Raw genomic sequence first — 21,346 nt, 5'->3', positions numbered from 1 at the left:
GTTATTTAATAAAAAATCAAAAACCAAAAAGTGAGGAAATGGATCCAATTTCGCCTTAACTGTTTGGAAATCTGGTCCCTAAACCGTGTTGAAATCAAATGATGGATTTCTTACTAATAACATATTCTTTCACCGGGGTGGGTAGTAGTATCGGTTGTCTCATAAACTTTCATAATATTTTTGCTCTGTCAGCTTCTTCTGTTCCTTTTTTCGTTTGTGTTCAGTACCTCTCTGCTTATATATGTTGTTCTATATAAAAACGAGTTACTAAGTAATTTGTACGTTTTGATTATTAAAGTCTTATGTTTTGCTACCACTTTTCTTATAGTTTTCTTTCCTCTCTATCCAAGCCACAAAATACACGCACAATCTTGCCGTAGTTGTACCACGGCCATCTTCCAAACAGTTTTTGATTTGGTTGGCTAACATTTGCGATGATGCAGGTATGTTTGTGTAAGTATGTCTATGATGGAACTTCAACAATTGATTCCATCCTGAATTTAAATATTATAAAAGCTTATACACACCCGCCCCTTCTGGCTTTCCTTTGATTGTAAAAATATTTAAAACAATATTTTTCCATCGACACACGCTATGTCCAAAGGGAAGTATTATGAAAATCGAATGTACCTCAAATTTTATTCCATAGGATCGTAGGTTTGGACCTCTAGTTTCAGAATCTGTGCGGTTCAAAATATTTCATCTTGGGTTTTTCGATTTTTTTCGACTTTTTGATTTTTTTTTCCTATTTTCCCATACAAATGGCGAAAAAAGTCATTTTAAGGTTAATTTCATCCCATATAAAAATGTAAGGGAAAAAACCCCAAGATGGATTATTTTAAATCGCACATATTCTGAATCTAGAGGTACAAAAATACGGTTCTAGCGAATAAACTTTGAGGTACATTCACTTTTCATAATACTTCCCTTTGGACATAGCGTGCGACATCTGCTCCACCACGACCTTCCATAAGCAGCCTAGTTTTGGATCGTGAATAGACCTTTTCCGTTCACAAACTAACAAAATATAGAGCAAACTTTATAAGACCGATTTTCACCGACAATCACACGAGTTCTGAGTTCTCTGATCTTCTTCAGTATCGAAGTTTTTTTTTATCGAATTGTCATTTGCCTTTACCTCGGGTTAATAAACACAAAACTATAGGGGAACAATAGGACAGGGTTTTGCAAAGCAAACCATCCCGCGAGAAGACGAAACACACACACTTTAGGAACTATATGCTCGCAGAAATTTATTTTTTTTTATAAATAAACCTAACACTTGACTAGCACTTACGCACAAAACAAATTCTTTCCAACCATTCGCGTCGGAAAATGTGATAGCTAACGGTAGTAACAGCCTAGGGGCAGGACAGATCTAACGAGAGAAAATCTGTGTTCGAAATGTTGCTCAGAATTCCTCACAGTTCCTCAGAATTTCTCCCATTTATGCAAAAGTGTGATCTGGCACCAATGTCAAACTGCAAAGTGTTGCGTGTGCTGAATGAAAATTGCAGTTTTAGGGATGTCTTTCAACAAGTTTCGTCGATCATCGACAGAAAGAGCTACTCAGAAATTCTCAGAGTTGCTCTCGTTTGCACAGTGTCTTGCCCCTAGGTAACAGCAGTGACTCGGACCCGGACGAACGCCAGCGGCCATCGCTAAGCTTAGCTGTCAAATTTGACAACTAGAATGTCAAAACGAAAGAAAACATCCGAATCGACATTCGTGATAACGGCTGACCTCCGTCCGTCGCCAAGCCAAATTTGGAGTCTATTTTCAAGAAGAGAAAGGCTTTCAACAACTAACAAATCGCTTACTTGCGGGACTCTGAGTGGGGGGGGGGGTGTGGTGGTGACGTTTGACTTCTTCCCGGGGGATCGTTGGTAGCAACGAAGAACGACGAAAAAGAAAACGCGACAACTCGGAGTGCTTTATGCAAAATCACGATTTCGAGTGTCACGAATTTTGCATTGTCGGCCGAAGCTTGCTCGAAAAAGAGAGTTAGGTTAATGTTTAAATTGAATGTTTGAGAAGGAAAACAAGTGAAGGACCCCTCGTCAGCACGGAGGTAAAAACAAATGACAGAATTCGGATAATTTTAAAACTGTGATAACGCGTTGATTTTTTTTTTGTTTACATCTTGCTTTGGTTTTTTATTCTTATTCAAAAAATGATTACTGGTAAATATATCAATGAATGTGATAGTATTTTTTTATAAATAGAATTTTATCTCTCTGTCTCTGCTATATAAAAAAGTAGCTGATATTTCTAGGTTGGACTCTTACGCTTCTGCTTTTCATGTATTAACAATCACAATTCTGTTGATTTTCCATTTCTTCCTGACGAATGGACTGATGGTTGTTGATTTTTATATTTTTTTTTTGTTTTTTAATTGTTTTTGTTATTGTGTTTGCTCTTGTGTTAATCCAGGTTTCCCGGTTTCGTAGCGTATGTTGGTTTCTTGATATTGATGTTTGTGTATCTGTTTTGTATATAACCTCTATATGCGTTCAAGCTAGCTTTTATTGTACTGGTTTAGTTGGATTTGACGTATGTGTTTAAAAATTTAGCACTGATGTCGCTCGTTTCTTAGCCGTTTTGCATTTGTATCCAAATGTATAAAAATATATAGTATCACATTCAAATATATTCAATAAGCGTTCTTGTAGGTCATCATTTTTCTACTATTCAGTTATTTTATTAATCACAACAAATCTTGATCTTCCATCTCTAATATAACCTCTCTCTGCTTGTTCCTATCGAAGAAAAATAATAAACTAACTAAACATTCTCAGACTTTTCAGGGTTGTTGATGTTGCCATTTGTTTGAAAAATTTCATTTATTTCCTCACTTTTCTATCGCTAGTTCTTCTTGTTGGATGATGTGGAGTGGTTGTTGGCGTTTTGTTAAATAAACATGATTGACTTGTTCCACATAAATACGCGCGATAGACACGTTCTGTATACACATTTATAAGATAAGCTGATTCTGTGTCAGTTTCTTGGATTACACACAAAGAGACCTTAAACTAATAAGTATGACTTTCAAATATCACGATTTTAGTTTTCATTTTCGCTTCTCCGCGCTCGAATCACGGCGCGCAGAGATCTCCTAGCAGCTAAATCACGTTCACGCACTTTGCCCAGGTACCGGAAAATATTCACGCCATTGTCGACCCTGCCCTCAGAAGAATACAGAAGAAAACAAAATTTACAGAACCGTTTCTACCCTCAATTGCCCGTTTCGTTTTATTCTATTTTCTATATTCCTATATGATCTAGTTTGCACCACTCGTTATTGTTTCCTACCACTTTTGTTCCTACTAATAAAGTCAGTCCATTTTCTGCACCGTTAGAGATACCGGAAAATCTCTACCGGAGGTTCGTATGCAATTCACGGAAAGTCCAGTTCCCCTCTAAACTCCAATTCAGCGCTCCACACTCGATAATGGAGTGAAACGATAGTTCTTAAAGCAAAAAATTACATCACAAAATCACAGTTCAGTACAAATTTGTTAGATTTGTTCCAACATCTTTCTTTCTTTGCAAATGTGCGTATGTAAATGACAAATGAGCGTAACTTGTCCGTATTACAAACATCCATGCAGCGAATTCGTTCTTGGAAGTTCCAGAAGAGAACATGTTAAAACACGTCCAAGCGGGAAAAAAACTGTCTGGCGATGCGGTGGTCTGATTGGCGTAGGCAAATATGAAAGCCGACGAGAAAACGCGACGAAGAGAGATGCGTCAAATGTTTAACCGCGCTTTCGCCAGTATGCAGCACTGCTCGTCGAAGCAGGCAAACGAGCATCAGCAATGAAACGTTGCCATGACAACTTCCGTGTGCTTTCGTTGCACCCGTTTAAAAATAATGTTCATTGTATAAGATAATTTATAAATACATGTTTTTGAATTTTTCGAAGGATTCTCTAAAAATTATTTAAAAACAATGGATATTGCATGTATGAATACCGTTGTATTCGTATGAACGCGAAAATTTACTTTGAAATCATCTAACGAAGGCAAATATTAAAAATTGATAGAATTGAACTCGTTTACGCATCATTTGTCTACAAACAATAAATCACAGTCGAAGGTGGTCTAGCAGAAGCGTTGTTGGTTTTCGGCTTCCAACCGTGTCCCTGTGCTATACGCTTACCAGTTAATAAGAACCGAATGGTCAAAATTCGAAACACGGAGAACAAACTTAACCAGGACGAAAACAAGTTGTTGGTTGTTTCGAAAATTTTCCGATAAATGGGCCGGCTAAGGGCATTGGGCGGTTTGATGCTGCACCACCGAAAGGCGCCACCAGCGCCAGCAAAAATGGAACTGGCAACCCAGGTGCACCTGTCAAACCGCCCAGTAATAGATGTTGTTTACACTTTTGTCGTGGGTCATTGCACAAACGGTGAAGACGCGCATGCTTTCAAAAGTTGTCTTATTTGTTTTTTTTTTTGTTTGTAAATATTGTTTACAATCTCGTAAAAATGTCGATATATGTACAAAAACGTAAAAAAGAGGTTTTGTTAAAATTCGCTCTCTCCAATGGAGATTCGCGATTTCACATTTTTGTTTGTATAAGTCCTACCCAGGTTCCCTTTTCTTTTGCTCAAGTGGGGCTAAATAGTTTTCACTATGCTTAAAATGGCAGTCGTTAGTAAATTAACGATTTTTTCTCATTACATTCCCTCGGCGTCCACTTTGTTTCTTTTGTGTGTTTATCCTCTTTTTATTCCACTGTTCTCAGTTTTTTTTGTTTTTCTTGTTTTGCAAAACATTTACATACCTAATATAAACTTATAAAACCTTAAAGCTAGTGTTTTGATTCGCAAACGAAACAATTGTCACGCTATTCATCATCATGCCGCTTTCGGGTCACTAAACGAATCGGCTTCCTCATTCTTTCACACGAAGCGGTACAAAGTCAGTCTCGTTAAGTTATTTTTGCAATTAATAAATGTACACTCTGCTAAGAAAAGATAGCACAATCAAAATCACCGATTTTTTATTCAAATTTCATACTTAAAAACGAATAGCCGGTAAGTAAGTGAGTATAGAGCAAGAGCAAGTTTATGAAATTTGGTTCAATTGAGGCTCTCTATCTTTTCTTAAATCCAAAAATATCATTTCTATTTACAAAGGAAGTACAAAAATAAACCTACTTTTAGCATATCATTTTTTATACAAAAATAACAAAAAAAATATAGAAAGTCATCACAGGTTCAAGAATATTATACAAGTTTTGATGTGTTTGTTTTGAAGGCAGAGGGGTGTGCAGTTGGCAAAGCTCGAGGGCATTCGAGTGCCGCAAATACGGCTTGGGAGCGGAGAACTGCTGACATTGAGCTGACTTTGCGATTCTATTACAGTGGTTATCGTCGTTATTGCCATGCAATCCAGCGAAGATGATTATCCAGCCATCGGCCGTTTCTCCTCCTGTTCTATTGCGCATCTCACCACTCGTTTCTAAAGACGCAATTTCTTGGTTGCTGAGTCTTTCACTCTCCACTCTCCGCTCCGCTCGTAGACGTCGTAGCAGGCTGAGTGGTTTTGTAGAAGAAAAAAGTCAGAACACGATCCAAGATGGCGCCCTAATCGTGGCGTACATGTTTCGTCGAAGCGCTAATTGGCTTCGGTCCGATGAAAGCAAAAGTGGCAATCGCTTGGCGAGAAAAATTCAGAATTTCCCACGCTTGTTGCTACTCCCCTCAGCGAAGCGATAATGATCGGGGAAAAACAATTGGCCGTACTCTCACTGCAAATAATAAAAAAAAAACAACATTCTAACTAGAAACAGACTTAGCGAGCTGTTGCTTCCCTGCGTGTGACGTCAAACGGCCGTCAGCGACGCTTCGTTTCACCGCGAGGCTAACTAGATTCACGTCACACTCATACACGTACTAAAGTCGTGGAATAATGGCAATGCGCATCCACTTAGAACCGGATCGAGGCAAGCGACGCGCGTTGTCAGTCACAAACAGAATACGTCACGTTTTAGGTCACTCGCGGGCACAAAGCAGCCTGTTGTTATCATTGGACAAATTCCGAGATATTATTTTTGCTTTCGAGCGAAACGTCAAACTCGAACTTGAAATGACAGCTGGCAACGTCAGCGGTTACCACGATCACCACGTCCGTCCGTTCGTCTTGAAGCTCTTATCTCATCGATGGTCGTGGTAATTTTCCACTCCAAAGAGCAAACGCAAACCTTTCATTGCAGGGAGGAAAGCAACGCGAAAAAGGCAATTTATAAACGCTAATGAAATGCAAATCGACAGACGAAAAAAAGAGCGACGAACGAAGTCACGCAACGACGCCACCGCAGCCATTGCAATGGCGAGCGCGGTCGGTCGGTACTCGATTCGCCATTTTTTTTCTCTTTCGTCATCTGACGGCCTTTTTTGGACCCCTCCAAGCGAAACGTATGGATATGTTTCAAACTGTTGAAATATGGTAATTTTGAATGACAAATCACTCAGCGAACCAGAATAGAAACTTGATCTGCCAAGGGCCAACTATATTTAAGCATTTCACGCGTCAAACGTCAATTTCTCATGAACGGCCATTGCGATGTGGTTCGCTTGGCGCTAAAAATAAAACACAAAAAAATGAAACAATAGAAGTGTGGGAGTAGTGATGATTGTGGATCTGCGGTATACCGTTTCACCTACACATCTTCCAGAGAAAACAAAAGAGAGATTAACGTGTTCGTAATGTATGGCTCCTCCCCTCTTTTGTTCGGCGCCAATGAACCTCGTGCCGATCTATTGTTTCACAGCTCGCATCTGTTCCGATCCGATGCCTACTGAGTTGAACGGCGCTGTAGCTGCAGCTGACGCCAACCCTGATTTCACCCTGCGTGAGTCGTCGTCGTTGCTATAGAGATGAGATTTTCTCTGCTGTCGCGCCATCACGCGCCAAATATGGCAACGCACTGCTGACTGACGAGTTACGACGACGTCGACAACAACCGCCGTCCGCCTCGCCAGGTGAAATCCAATGAGCAATACGGACTCGGGCGGGCGGAGTTTCACAAGCAACTCATATTTTCAATGTTTTCTATGAAAAGTATTTTCAAAATGTTGTTAAATGCTTCGAACAGAAAACACTGTATTTTTATCATTGAAAGGTGAAACGTAGATCTTTTCAATGGTACTAACAGACCGGAAATACACTTGTTGTGACGTTCTGAGATATCAAGTGAAGCTTTGCTAAGCTGAGGAACTTTCCCGAAGACGTTCATTCGTAGACAATTTTGTCCAAGCGAAAAACGGCTCAAGGACCACTGTGCACACTGTTCGGTAGCAGCGATCAGTTTTTCAATCAGTCTGCACGCGCCGTCCTCGTCGCCACTTTATCGGCGTGGTCGAGGAAAGCAGTTTGCTGGCAGTACTGTCGATCGACGTAGGAAAAGCGGCTGATTTCCGAACATTTCCTCATTAATTAAGGCGGCAGCACCGTAGGGGATATTGCGAGATTACCACGGCGGTAGCTTTCGAACGTCGCCTAGTTTAGCTGGCAAGGAACCTGTTTGGACATGTTTTTGCTGGCTGAAAATGTGGTGATTAGGAAAAGTTTTCGACCATGCATTCGAGAAGTACTTTTGACGTTTCCTTGCGGTTATCAGAGGGGATCGATCGACTTGCGACTTATGTCACTTGCCGATTGATTGAACGTTTCGCATCCGCTAAACACTTTAATTCAGATGCTGATCTCGGTAGACGGATTGTCTGAAATCCAACAGGTAATATTTCCATAAAATTATTAAGACTTCCATATTAGCACGATATTTTGCCTTTCTGAGCTTATTGTGCGACTAATATAGAGCATATCGGCTGCTAACAGCACTATATCAGCACGTAAGGCGATAAAAGTTTTTCGCGATAACTTGGATTGTTCAAACTGTTCAAGTTATTTAAAAAAATACGAGAAACTAAGCGAGCTGTCACTTATCACACTCGTTATAACCATTCCGTTCAAACCTTAAAGTGACTCGCTCAATGCGCACTTCATCTTCTTGACGAAACTTGGATAAAACTTGCTTCTCAGCTTAGTGTTCTATGAGCAGATAGTGTTCTATGAGCAACAGATATTAACTAAAAGTTTAATGCATACAATTTCATTGAATCTGACAGCTTCCCATAGATTCAAATTGGACGCACACGGATGCTATGTTTCCAAAGTTTAAGCGTTGTAGAAATATATAACGCTATAGAGTATCAAATCTTGCTCAACTTTCAAGTGAAATTTGTGCATTGACTAAGCACAGTCATTTCAAAGAAGAAATATCTGCCTCCCTGCCTTCAAATGTAAACGCTTCAGAGAAAACATAACCTCATTGCTCAGCGATTACCGCCGCTCTGAATCCCAACCGATCGCAACTCCCAACTAGGAAATCACGTTTACAGCTCAATATCATTCAAATTAATCACTGCCGCCTCTAGTAGAGCGAGCGCGCTAGCAAAGTCAAGCGCCCTTAGAGCGCTCAGCTCGGCTGCGGTCTTTGCAGTTTGTACAGCCTCATTCCCAGTTTCCGTACTCGCCGCGCCGTCACCGTTCGTTCAGCGTGTACTCCTCTACTGAATGCTGTGTCTAAGCCCGTGTTATCCCACTCTGCGCGCACTCCGCACTGCCTTCAAAGAGAGATCGTTCGTTAGTTGGATGTGTGTTGATTTGTTTCGTTTCGTATCGTGTATTTTTTTTTTCGCATGCACTTTAGCTCGTCACAACGCGGAAGACTACAACAAATGCCTCTTCTCTTCCACACCACCACAATTGCGGGTAAAGCTAATAAAATTGACAATAGTGTAACGACTTTGTACCGTTTCTTCGCATTCATTCCTTGTCCGTTCGCTCGTCCTTCCACCACAACGTGCAACTTCTTCACCCGGAAGCCCGAATTCTAATCCTTATGATCCCGAAATGACGTAGTTAAAATTTTCGAAAAAGACTCAGGAAGATGAACCTAAACCACTTTATGTAGAGATTATCAACGATTAAAAAAACTATGGAATATACATATAATGTATAGAAATTGTTCCACGTTAGGTTGCCTTCCTTGGTTCTTCTCGTCGCATCGTTCTTGTTCTATCTCTAGCTAGATGTTCAGCCTGCATCCCTAAACGGGATCACTATTATTGTTGGACGGTGGGTCTTTGTATTGTTTACGATTATAGAATGGATTTCATGTTTTCCTCGATTTCCCTTGCTGAGCGAAAGAAATTGTTAGATCATTAGATTCAGCCATTGTTTGGAAATGTGTTTCGAAACTGATCTCTCAAGCCGAACGAATCCCAATACTACGACAGCAGTAGGCGCCAAGAGATGACTCATCGCCGAGGGTAGTGCTTATGACTTCCTCCCGTGTGCTCAACCCCCGCTGCTCACTGCTTCGTAGCACTATAAAAAGCTCACACCTTTCAAGATACCCATGTATACGGTCCGTCGAGGCAACCCGGTCCGTCTGCTGCGCTCCATTGTATTGGTGGTAATGCTCAACCGCAGCAGGCCATGTTGCAGAGTTGCCATTGGTAACACTACGCGGCTTACACAACCCCAACGTATAGCCTACTTCGTCGTCTGTGCAAATCGTGGTACGAATAGGTAGTAGTCGAGCAGCTCAACGGCCATTAGATTCGCAACGGAGCACTGCTCGAGACGTTAATCTACCTACTATTGAATCTGTATAGGTGTTTAACGTAAGCCATAAGTAGTACAGCGATCTCTGGTGGAAACACTCGCCGCAGAATAGTAAACACCTCACACGAGCAGTCAATCACGTAGCCGTAGCTCCACGTTCAACAATAGCGTAGACCTAGAGAGGGCTCCAGAGGTGGAAGCAAAACCGCGCAGCAGCAGTGTAGACCAGGGCTGCCACTTTGAAATTTAAAATCTGTATAGCTGTATTTCACAGCAGAAAATCTGTATCAACGATTAAATATAATAGAAATCTTCATAAAACATTACTGAAAATTTATACAAATTGGTGTCTAGAAAGTTTCCGAAATTATTATAGACATTTTGTAAGAAAAATAAAAAAAAAAACAGATGAATCTGTACATGTGGCAACCCTGCAATAGAGACGGCGCACCAAATGTAATTTACTACTAGACACGTTTGCTGATCGCCAAAGAAAACGAAGAAGCAGTCTACGATATCCATGGAACACGAACTCCATCATCGCCAGGCAAGAGCAAGATAAAGGAGACAGACAAAAACAAATGCCCGTTTTCGTTTTCTTTATTTTGCTCACGTCTACCACAATGCTGCTTGCCCGCGATGATGGTAGCAGCCATGCGATGACGAAGGCGAAGACGACGATGGTGGTTCGCGAGTACGAATACCAATACATGACGCGCCGAAGACGGATCGAACGAGGTGCGAAACCGCACCAATACCAATGAAGCGAACTAAAAAAACTAGTTTTTTTTCGTTGTTGCAATGATGAACAGCAACTTTTTTTTGTGTTTTGCCTAAAAGAGACTACCATCATCACATCGTCATGATTGGCTCTCTACGGGCCCGTATCGTGCGCGTACCACCAGGGACGAGTTTCGAAACACATTTCGGATGTTAAAATTTATGGCTTTCGATCCTTTTCTATACTCTTTCTGTCGCTCCTCTTATTCAACGATTGACCTTTTTCCCTGCCACTTACTCGTTACTGTTGTTGTTGTACACGTCGCATTCGCTTCGAAAGGTGTTCTGGTCTCTTGGTTGCCTACCAGTTCGCCAGCTGAGCCATTGTCGCTGCTTATGAGCTTCTTTGCTTCACGGGTCCCACTTTGGAAGCTCCATTCAACAAAAGCAAAAAGGAAACAGGAACAACAGGTGATCATTTTTTTTACGAAATGCAAACTTGATAGTAAGTAGGTAGGAACAGGAAATTTTGATACGATCGAAGGAAACGGACCGAAAAAAAAGGCTCGAAACGAACAAAGGAAATTAACGCTTCCAAGATCCGTTGCATAACCGAAAGAAGCAGAAGAGTACAAAATACGGCAAAACGCATCGAGAGCCGCGAAGCTGAAGAAGCAGACAGCGAGCAAATTTGCGTGGCGACTGACTCACGGTTTGTGCAGAAGCACAGATCAGACTGACTTAAATGCAATTATTTCCTTCGTTATCGCCCGCTAATCCAATCAAGGCTTCTCATTAGCAACGTACCATGCTTTCTGACTGGCACAACTCGACGTTCAACCATTTCAGAGCACGTAAGCTCGGTATTGGCAGCAAGTCAACTTTCGAACAGTCAAAAGGCAGTGGCAGCCACTAGAACTGGCTCAGCAACCAAGACCACTTTGTGCATTTGTTTCAACATTTGGCAATTTGGATATAAGGGTATAAATAGTGGGGGTGTTCCCTAAGCTATCCTATATTCTCGATCTTGAAAATCCCTTTCCGATTTGTCGTTGCCTAACGTTCTTCTACCTATCCTACAATGCAAACTCTCACTCTCTCTCTCCCTCATTACGACGCTGATGACCTTTTCGTTAAATCCCTACAACGATTGTTTTATCGTACGTTGAATATATAGCAGCCTGTGTTGTAAAAGCGCATTCTTGGTTCACAATCCTTGCGCGGTTCTATTTCGCGGTAGTTCCGAGTGGGGAGGCGGATATTCCCCCACCACTCGACGACAACAAACTCGTTCGCAGCTTTGAAGCAATATTTCTACACCATAATTATTACATATAGATTCCTGTTTCAGTTTTCCATTTATTCGTTTTGCCTTGTTCAGTTCCATGCGGGTTGGTTTTCCGGTTATTGTGTGATTTTTCCAATGATTGTTATTCAGTTTTCAAGTATGTATGGTTTTGTAAGTCAGCAACACTTCCGTCTCTCAAGTTAATCGAGTTTCGTTCAAAGTTTTGGGAGATGTTACAATATATATAGTTACTGTGGTTTATCATGAAATGCTTTCCCATTGTCTTCTACAATTTTGGACTTAACCTACTACCTATTACTCTCATCATAAATAGAGTATCGATCGTTTGGTAATTGAAGAATTACCTGACTTGGTTGATGTTCTAACCGCATTCAGAAGTTGTCCTCGTTGACGTTGATTCTCGCACTCCGCAGATGGGACCATCTACCTCGAAGTGTTGCCACCCATGATGATGATGGAGATGTTGATTTATCCGCCCTCCCTTGGTTCGCCCCTCGAGATGTTTGATATGAATAGTTTTTGGTGGATAGTTAACCCTTTCTTCATGCGAACCAGGGAGAGCGAACGGGACCGGTACATCGTATTTGAACTTAACACTGCGTACGAACTTTGTTGTTCACGAACTGGTTGTCCCAGGGGAAGTAAGGTTGCTGCTGATGAACGGATGGCGAGTAGAAGTTGTTGTGTTGGTTATTATGTTGATATCTGTTGTTGTTGAAGTTGTTGCTATTGTTATAGCCGTTGTATGGTGGACTAAGCGGTGGACTAGTTTGTCCACTAGACGACGAGCTGACGCTGTTGTTATGACGTTTCACGTAATGATGATTATTATGATGATGGTTGTTGTTGTTGTACTTGTTGTGCTTGCTCTGCGTTACAAGCGAATTCGATGGATTGGCATCCATAAAATCTACCATAACACTAGTTCCACTATCGGACGACGTCGACAGATCCAGTCGGCCGACTCGTTCCATAATGAATTCATCACAGCTACTGCTACCCGTCGAATCGAGATCCGACGAAGGACTGGCACGGCTCAGTTGCTGATCGTACAGCACACAGATGGTACCGTTCTCGCCAATTCGGTACGACACCTCATCCGGATCGATCCAGATTGTCAGCTCTAGGGGTAGCATCTTTCGAAGTGCGACCGAGTTTAAACCCACAGCGTTACCAGCCTTCTCGATAATCGGATCCATCTTGCCGTTGATCCGTAAACAGCGGAAACCAGAACCCTTGGTAGGAACATCAGGATACCAATGACGTGCGAAATGACGCGTCAAAATCTGCTCTAGCGAACCCTTGAAATGCTGTAGCTGGCTCTCGGATAGCTGATTTGCTTTTTTTACTCGCAGCAAATTCATCAGAAAATCCGCAGCCGAATTAACTTCTATTCTCATTTTCTCAGGATTCGATTGTACGAACGGACTCGGTGCTCCACTGTGTGTAAATACGCCGTCTCAAAACGTTTCAACATCAAACCTCGAACGGACTTGATTCAGTAAAAGGTGCCACTCGGCAGCAAACACACTCTTGACTTGAAATACAATTTTTCTCTGCTTCTGTTACTTTTTCTTCTTCTCGTGCTTCCACTTTGCCCTTCCTAGTGCACTTACAACGCACTTCTTCACAGTGCCAGAAAAAATCGGTTCAAGTTTCTCACTTTAGCTTACTGCTCAAATCGCCACACGAAAAAAAATACCATAAACTCCGCACACCGTTAGTGAATTTCTAAATTTTGCACTTTTTCACCAACTGCTGTTACTGCTGGCTCTATTGGTTGGTACTCTTCGTTTTCTTCTTCTACTGACTGCGAAACCGAAACTTAAAAAATGGTGGATTCTTCTTCTTTTTCTGTTAGCGTTGAAATGGGGCTCTTACACACAGCACACGGTCGATGTTGGTTGTCGGACGTCGGGAATCTCCTCCTTTCAGAACAACTACGGCACAGATTGCAAACTTAAATTAGAACCTTAAATTAACCTTCAAATCACAACGGGTTTCGTTTTCACCGACGAAAGGATCACAAAATTGCGCACAAACTAGGTATTTAGCGAATCGAAAATCGAATTTCAGCTTTTTTCCAAGATGGCTGGTCTGTCTGGGCTGGCTGACTCGATTTCACACACTTGTCCTTCTTCTCTTGCTCGCTACTATACCCTCAGTTACAAAACACAGTCTCTCGCTCTCTCGCTACACTCGGTTATACGTGCGGACACTCGGCTCACTCGCTTTCATCGGCTCATCACTTCGCTGAGGTTCAACTTCGAATGAAACTAGAAGCCGTGGCGAGCTGCACGGTAACCCCGACGATGAGTCTTGCAAACGCACCTCCCATATCAGTATGAGTGCTATCTAGCTCCCGTTTACTGGTGTTTCCTATCCGTACACGAAACTCACAGTACTACGCACGCACACATCAACAAATCTCATAGCAACAGACAGAGATACCAACATGTTGACTGCAGCCAAAACGAGACGCAAAACTGCTCTAGAGCAGTTACCACGAACCGAAGCCAGCACCCAGGGAATGCCCATCGCACGTCAGCTGTTAAAATTGGTAACCACGTAATGGGCTACCCTAAACTTACAACAATCTGATGCAAAACAAATCCACAGTATCATTTGACGTCCGATCATGTGCTAAGCGGCATAGGTACCACGTTGCCCCAGAGAGATAAGCCACACTGGTAGACCACATTTCCTCTTCGTTAATTGATGATAAATGGTATCAGTTCGAACTGGGCGGGCGGTGGTGGCAGCGGTCGACGACGGTGGAACTTTGCGCTTGTACTTATCTTATCGCGCTTTTTATTTTGGCAAGAGCGATGAAAGTGGCCAATGCAAATAAACAACAGTCGTCTTTTGCCAACAGCACCGAACAAAGTGTGGTTTTGATAACGAATCACACCACATTGCGCCTCCGTTCGTGGGATATGGTGGGTAGGGCATTGCCAGAGTAGAAATTGCGCGTTGTTTATGAACAAAAATGCCGTCAATGGAGGCAAGTTCACATGATACGCCAGTTCGACGGTGATAATAAAAATCGCTAATCAGTTTGGTCGTATCTCGCTGTTCTCAGGGCATTTGTTGCACATGGAGATATTTTTTTCCGGTATTGGTGGAGATGAAGAGCTTTAAGTTGAGCCTTGGGTCAAGGATCTCCACAATCTCAGTTTAAAAAAAACCCACTGACATATAATTTCTGGCTAAGCACCCATTACATTAATCATTCTTTTCATCATGTAAACTGTATTCACAGACAAACAGACGTAACACTCTGATATTTTGCATCGTACACCGATTTAACGGTCTATTTGAAAATTTGGTAGTTGGCCAACTGACCACCCGTGGCGCTCGCATCGTTTTTGCTCGAGTTTGACGTTTGCCCACTACCGCCACCTAGTTGATGGTCGGCCAAACTCAGTCCTTTTAGCATTGGGCGAACATGTTTCCGTGACTATGATTTGATTCGAAAAATGTTCGAAGTGTTACGTCTGTTTGTCTGTGCTGTATTTATCGTCATTTTTGTTAACTCTATGAAGTACTCGAGAGGAAACAGGTAAGCTTCTCATTCACTAGATCAATGTACAAATGGCCAAGTGGATTTAGTCCAAAAACCTTACTTTCGTAAAGGAAACCTTTATCTGGATAACCTTATGAACCGGGTTTCTGCTACTCTCAATTCAAATTAAATGGCAATTTCACATGTCATGCCTCGAGCATGTCTGCTTGTCAGCACCGCAATCGTCGCTGCATACATCATGCCCTATGTTACGGTGAAAAGGGGGTCCGGAGGGGGTTACATGAGGCTCACAGCCGAATTCTTCGAAGCAGATCGCAAACTCTGATATGCAGGTGCGAAACAGCTAAAGCTGAAATATATTTGCAGGTTTAGTTTAATGATCTCTAATAGTTTTACAATATACTCACATTATTCGGTCTTACGCTTAATTTAGGATAATAAGTAACAATTTCAGCCGTAACATCTTTGTGCATTCATCTGTGATTATAGGCTTTAAGGTTAGAATAACAAATTATAAAACTTCTACTAACTTACTGTGGTTTCATCTGTGATAAACTAGATTAATATAGCATGAATCGATTCTTAAGCATTTTAACTTTTAGCTGTAAGTAGATTAAGATTTTAGACTACCTTACCTTACCTTACCTTACCTTGTTGGCTACAAAGTAACTTTACTCCAACGCCGAGCGTATAGTAGAGCACCATCTTCGTCGGTCTTGGGCGATGTTCCTCCAGTTTCTCCGAACGTGTAGGGATCGTAGATCTTCTTCAACCGCGTGCAGCCAGCGAGTTCGCGGCCGCCGGGTTCTCTGCTGAATATTGTTTTCGCTATTCTTTCTTCCGACATTCGCACTACGTGTCCAGCCCACTGAAGTCTGTTGTATTTTTTACGTTTCACAATATTCGCATCTTCGTACACTTGGTACAACTCGTGATTCATGCGTCTGCGCCACACTCCATTTCCTTGTTTCCCACCGAGAATTGTCCGCAGCACTTTGCGCTCAAAAACTCCAACAGCTTTTCGGTCTACCTCCTTTAACGTCCACGCTTCGTGACCGTAGAGGGCAACCGGAAGAATCAGCGACTTATTCAGAGCGAATTTTGTTTGCGTTTGCAAGTTACGGGACCTAAGCTGGCTACGCAATCTGTAAAAGGCCCTATTCGCAGCTGAAATACGCCTTTTCACTTCACGGGAAACGTCATTGTCACATGTCACAAGTGTTCCAAGATAAACAAATTCTTCAACAACTTCATACACTTCCCCATCAATCACTACTTCAGCACTAACACCACTATGCCTGATTCTGTCTCTACCCGCTATCATTTACTTCGTCTTGGTAGAGTTAATCGTCAAGCCTATCCTCGCTGTCTCTCTCTTCAGAGGAGCATAAGCTTCCTCCACTGCCCTACGATCGATGCCGATGAGATCAATATCGTCCACAAAACCGAGGAGCATGTGCGACCGTGTGATGATAGAGCCATTCCTCTGCACGCCTGACCTCCTAATCGCTCCTTCGAGTGCAATGTTGAACAATAGATTTAAAAGAGCATTCCCCTGCTTCAATCCATCCAAGGTCACAAACGACGTAGACACTTCGTCCGCGACCCGAATACTTGATTTTGATCCATCCAGCGTTGCGCGTATCAGTCTAATTAGTTTCGCCGGAAAACCATGTTCTGACATCATCTGCCACAAAGCTCATTTCTTTTCACTGAATCGTACGCTGCTTTAAAATCAATGAACAGATGGTGAGTCTGCAAGTTATATTCCCGAAATTAATCTAGGATCATCCGCAGGACAAACATTTGATCCGTCGTTGATCGGCCCTCACGAAAACCAGCCTGGTATTCGCCGACGAAGGACTCCTCAAGAGGTCGCAGTCTGTTGAACAGGACACGCGACAATATCTTATACGTCGAATTTAAAAGAGTAATCCCTCTGTAATTGGCACACTCCAGTCTATGCCCTTTCTTGTAGATTGGGCATATGAAGCCATCCAACCAACTGGTGGGCAATTCTTCATCCTCTCAAATCTTAATAATCATCTGGTGGATTGATTGAAGTAGCTGCTCGCTTCCGTGCTTAAGAAGTTCGACCGGGATCTCGTCCTTCCCAGCAGCCTTGCTGTGTTACCACTATTTTACCGATATCTCAACTCATGAAGGAGATAGCTCGAAACTGTCATCAGTAGAAATAATCTACACAAAATTTGCTATGACATAAGTGAATTGCGAATCACATGAAAAAATGTCAAAATTCTAATAAATTAAGCATTTTTGAAAAATGTGGTAATCGCGACTTTTTGATATTTTAACCTTTGCCAAATATATAATGACCTAAATTCTCTTCAAACTTTGTTTGCGGGACCCAGAACTATGATTTATTGAGATTGATGATTTTTATTTTTCAACTCATACAAGCATTTTTTTTTTGGAAAAAATACCAAAAATTGTCCATTTTTCATAAAATCGATGCGTGCAACCTCTAAATGTTTTTTGATTTAGTTATCGTGTATGGAACTATTGTTTCTAAGGGACGATTTCATAAGGACTTAAGCGTTAAGCCAGTTTTAACTGTATGGGTAAGCCTGGCTTACCGGTTAAGCCGAGGTGTAGAAATCGGCCCTAAGACCCCAATCTAAGTACAGGGGGTGGCCAAAATGTTTGGGATAGGCAACTTTTTTTCTCTCACAAAAATGTTAAACATGCTATAACTTTTCATAGAGTTCATCAAAAAATCTCAAATTTTGACCGTTTGTCAATCTATTATATGTGCATTATTGGTACAAATTTGGACTTGATTGATTAATGTTTCACAAAGCTAGAACCGTTCGGGTAAAACCAAAGACCCAATTAAGACGTAGCACTAGGGCTCAGATTGGGTACCACATCTAGTACTGCATTCGGTCCCCGGTCCCCAAGTTTGACATTTGACTGCATCCTTATTTTTCATCAACTTTGCGGTGTAGTAGCCCATGACAACGAAGCTAGAACAACACTCAATTCAATATCATACATTAGCGTGTTGTTAACAAAATGAAAGAAATTGGAATGTTGATCCATTTTTTTTGTTTTCAGTTTACTAAAAACTCACCGATTTTGTAAAATGGCTCTTGGATATTTGCAGCCTGAGGGATCGTATGCAACGTACACAATGAAACGTGAATCCGAATCGTGTAACATCCAAAAAATAAAAACGCTCGAACGGGACGAATGATGCCAAGGGAAATGCCTCGGGAAATGTATTCATTTGGTGTACCATTTTCAACTTTAATATGCGCGCTAAATACTGCCCAACTTTACTGGTAATTACTATGGAGAATTTTCGAAAAAGGTTCTCCTCGCTGTAGAGCATTACCACATGGATGAAGTCATAGGGTCAAAGCCGAATTGAATTCTTCAGATCCCAATGATAAATGTTGCTGAAGACTTAAGTGGTCCTTATTCTGTCGAATTGTTTATCTGTAACTTTTGATGTAGTGAACAGACCTCAATGACCCCGGCGATGAAACCGTGTTCAAGACCAACAAGGTTGTCAACAAAACAATCCGGCCTCAAAATGTTGATGCATCTTAAAATTCACATATTTCCACGGCGACTGTTGAAATGTCGTCAGCCCAATCGGTTCATTGAAAACCGAGTACCTACCTTATCGTCAAACATGACTTGGCTTATTGTTTTTACTGCTCTTATAATTAAACAATAAAACCTTTTTCTTATCACCTACCTGCAGATGGCACCGAGATGGCGCATCTTCGAGGAATTAAAAGAGTAGGTAAGAACATTTATTATTTTTACCTAAAATAAGGGTGGACAGTTGAAGGGATTCACTAGTAAGTAAGATCAGAGTTAAGCGTTATTCCTTTCCAAGGTAGATATGAGTTTTGGCAGTAGTTGGATTAAAAGTAGGGTATTTTAACCAATAGCGGACTTCTTAGTAGCTGACATTTGCTCTGATGGTGAAAACAGCATAATATACTAAATTGAAATGTCTTTACCGATGATTGTACAACGAGTTCTCTATCTTTTCTACAATATTGCACACAAAAGCCGTGTTTTTTGTACTTCATGTTTCTCATTACAAAATCATTTGAAATCTAGTAAAAATTATCCTATAGCGAACACCCAGGTGTCACACTTTTTTTAATAATACCAGGGGTAACGGACTGTGTTTTTTAATGACGCGCTATCATGTACGTTTGGTTCCAATCATAGGGCACTGCACGCCGCGGTTGATATGAGAAAATTGTCTAAGTCTTTGACATTTCATGGAAAATATCATCCGCTTTCCATAGGCGATAGAAATTAAAAATGTGCGGTTTTCGTACGCGGGAAAGTGTGCTGATTTACGTCTGTGACACTTCTCCAGGAGCTTCATCTGGTATTCCCAGGAAGTTCTTTATGATATTCTTGCAGGAAATTCTTCTAAGATTTCTAAACAGGTTCCATCTGGAATTCCTCCAGGAAGTCCCCCTAACATTCCCCTAGAAATTCCTTCTGAGATTTATCAAGGAATTCCTTCTGAGATCCATCCAGAAGTTCCTTCTAGGATTCCTCCAGGTGTTCTTTTACAGGTTCGTTCAACTCTGGATGTCTACCGAAATTACGCCAAAAATTCCTTCGGGGATTGCTTCAGGATTTCTTCCAGAAACTCCTTACTCAGGAAATTTCTTCAGACATTCCTTCTGGAGTTTCATTAGGACGCCTGCAGTTTTTTTTATCAGTATTAACGAGATGTTTAGCCCTAGGCTAGTTCATCTCGGGACCCACGCTTTACTTCCCTTCCGAAGGAAGAACTCACATTCGATCCCAGGTCCTCGGCGTGATAGTCACGTGCTTTAACCATCACACCAGGTCCGTGTAAGGTTCTGATAATCAAGCCGCACTCTCAACGGTCAGCTCCAGCCGTTCGTCCTGAATCCAAAATAAACCCTCCGTCCGGACAACCACGCTTTCCATCCTACACTCTCGAATCTTATCCACGTCTGACTCCCTCCAAAGTCCACTCTAAACTAAAAACATTCTACTTCCTGATCACGCTAATCCAAATCGACTTTTACACGTCTAATGTAAACTCAGCATATAAATGATAGTGTGAACCCCACACCCCTACTTTTCCTTAAATGAAGAAAACATGCGAGTAGAAACCTGTGTGTACAATTTTCCGGTATCTTTTTACTATATGAATAACATAGCCTCAACCTTGGCCTCAACCTACTCTACATATGTGCAGAAGAATTTGATTATTGTATGTTTATTCATGAAAACAGCAACCTTCGACCCTTTCGAAATGCCATATCACATTCCCCCATTTTTCCTTTTAAAAGAACATATCTGCCGTAGTTTTTTTTAGAACTTAGATTATATTTCTGACAACAGCACACATCTGTATTTCCCAATAAATAAATCATCACCAGACCTACGTTCACACACTAACTCATCTTTACCGAAGTCAGTACATTTTTTGACGAAATTAGAACAGCTGAACGTTCGGCGATCGTTTCGGTAATTAAAACGAATGCTGAACACTCGGTAGTCAAGAGACTTTCCTGAACTGTCAAAAATTACCGAAGATTCTGTATTCGTGTGACGACCATTCAGCACTTTTTTGATGCTCATTCAGCAAAAAAATGGGGCTAACCTGGCTTCATTGCTAAGTAATTTTTGACAGATTTTCCCAAGCGAAAACAAGTTTCACACACGTTTATGATGTTATTTATGTACTTTTATTATCAAAAAGTGTTCAAATATTATGTTGATTTTTCTCTTCGAAAATATTCCGGTCGTAACTGATTCATCTTCCTGGTCCAAATCCAAATCCCGTCAGACAAAGGCCTGAGTGTCCTCTGCTGTCCATGGTTGTGCGTCGCCAGTTCCGCACTCTGCGAAAGATCCACAAATCGTCGGCCATCTTCCTGGTGTTGAAAACATTATTCGCAACCACATCGTCTAGGAGTCTGCTGAAAAGTATCTGCTGAATAGTAATATATAATTGTCAAGATATTTATTTGAAAATTTGATATACAAAACCAACACACCATTTCACACAGTCCTATAACCTTCATTTGATTCCCATTTTATTGTAAAAAATGTTTTAAGTCGTGTTAACGCACAAGGCAAAAACTCAATACAAAATCACAAATGGC

At 41.4% G+C, this 21,346-nt stretch overlaps 1 protein-coding gene across 1 annotated transcript; it reads right to left on the bottom strand.

Annotated features, from left to right (window-relative positions):
• Positions 1 to 2,368: 2,368 nt before the first annotated feature.
• LOC109419754 (protein Tob2) lies at positions 2,369 to 13,960 on the bottom strand. The gene has a single exon (XM_019694026.3). The coding sequence runs from the start codon at positions 13,072 to 13,074 to the stop codon at positions 12,265 to 12,267; it is 810 nt and encodes a 269-aa protein (XP_019549571.1). The 5' UTR covers positions 13,075 to 13,960; the 3' UTR covers positions 2,369 to 12,264.
• Between the last annotated feature and the right edge of the window lie 7,386 nt (positions 13,961 to 21,346).

Source organism: Aedes albopictus, chromosome 2, assembly GCF_035046485.1.
Source record: "Aedes albopictus strain Foshan chromosome 2, AalbF5, whole genome shotgun sequence".
NCBI classification, from domain to species: domain Eukaryota; kingdom Metazoa; phylum Arthropoda; class Insecta; order Diptera; family Culicidae; genus Aedes; species Aedes albopictus.
This window is presented reverse-complemented; position numbering and strand designations above follow the sequence as displayed.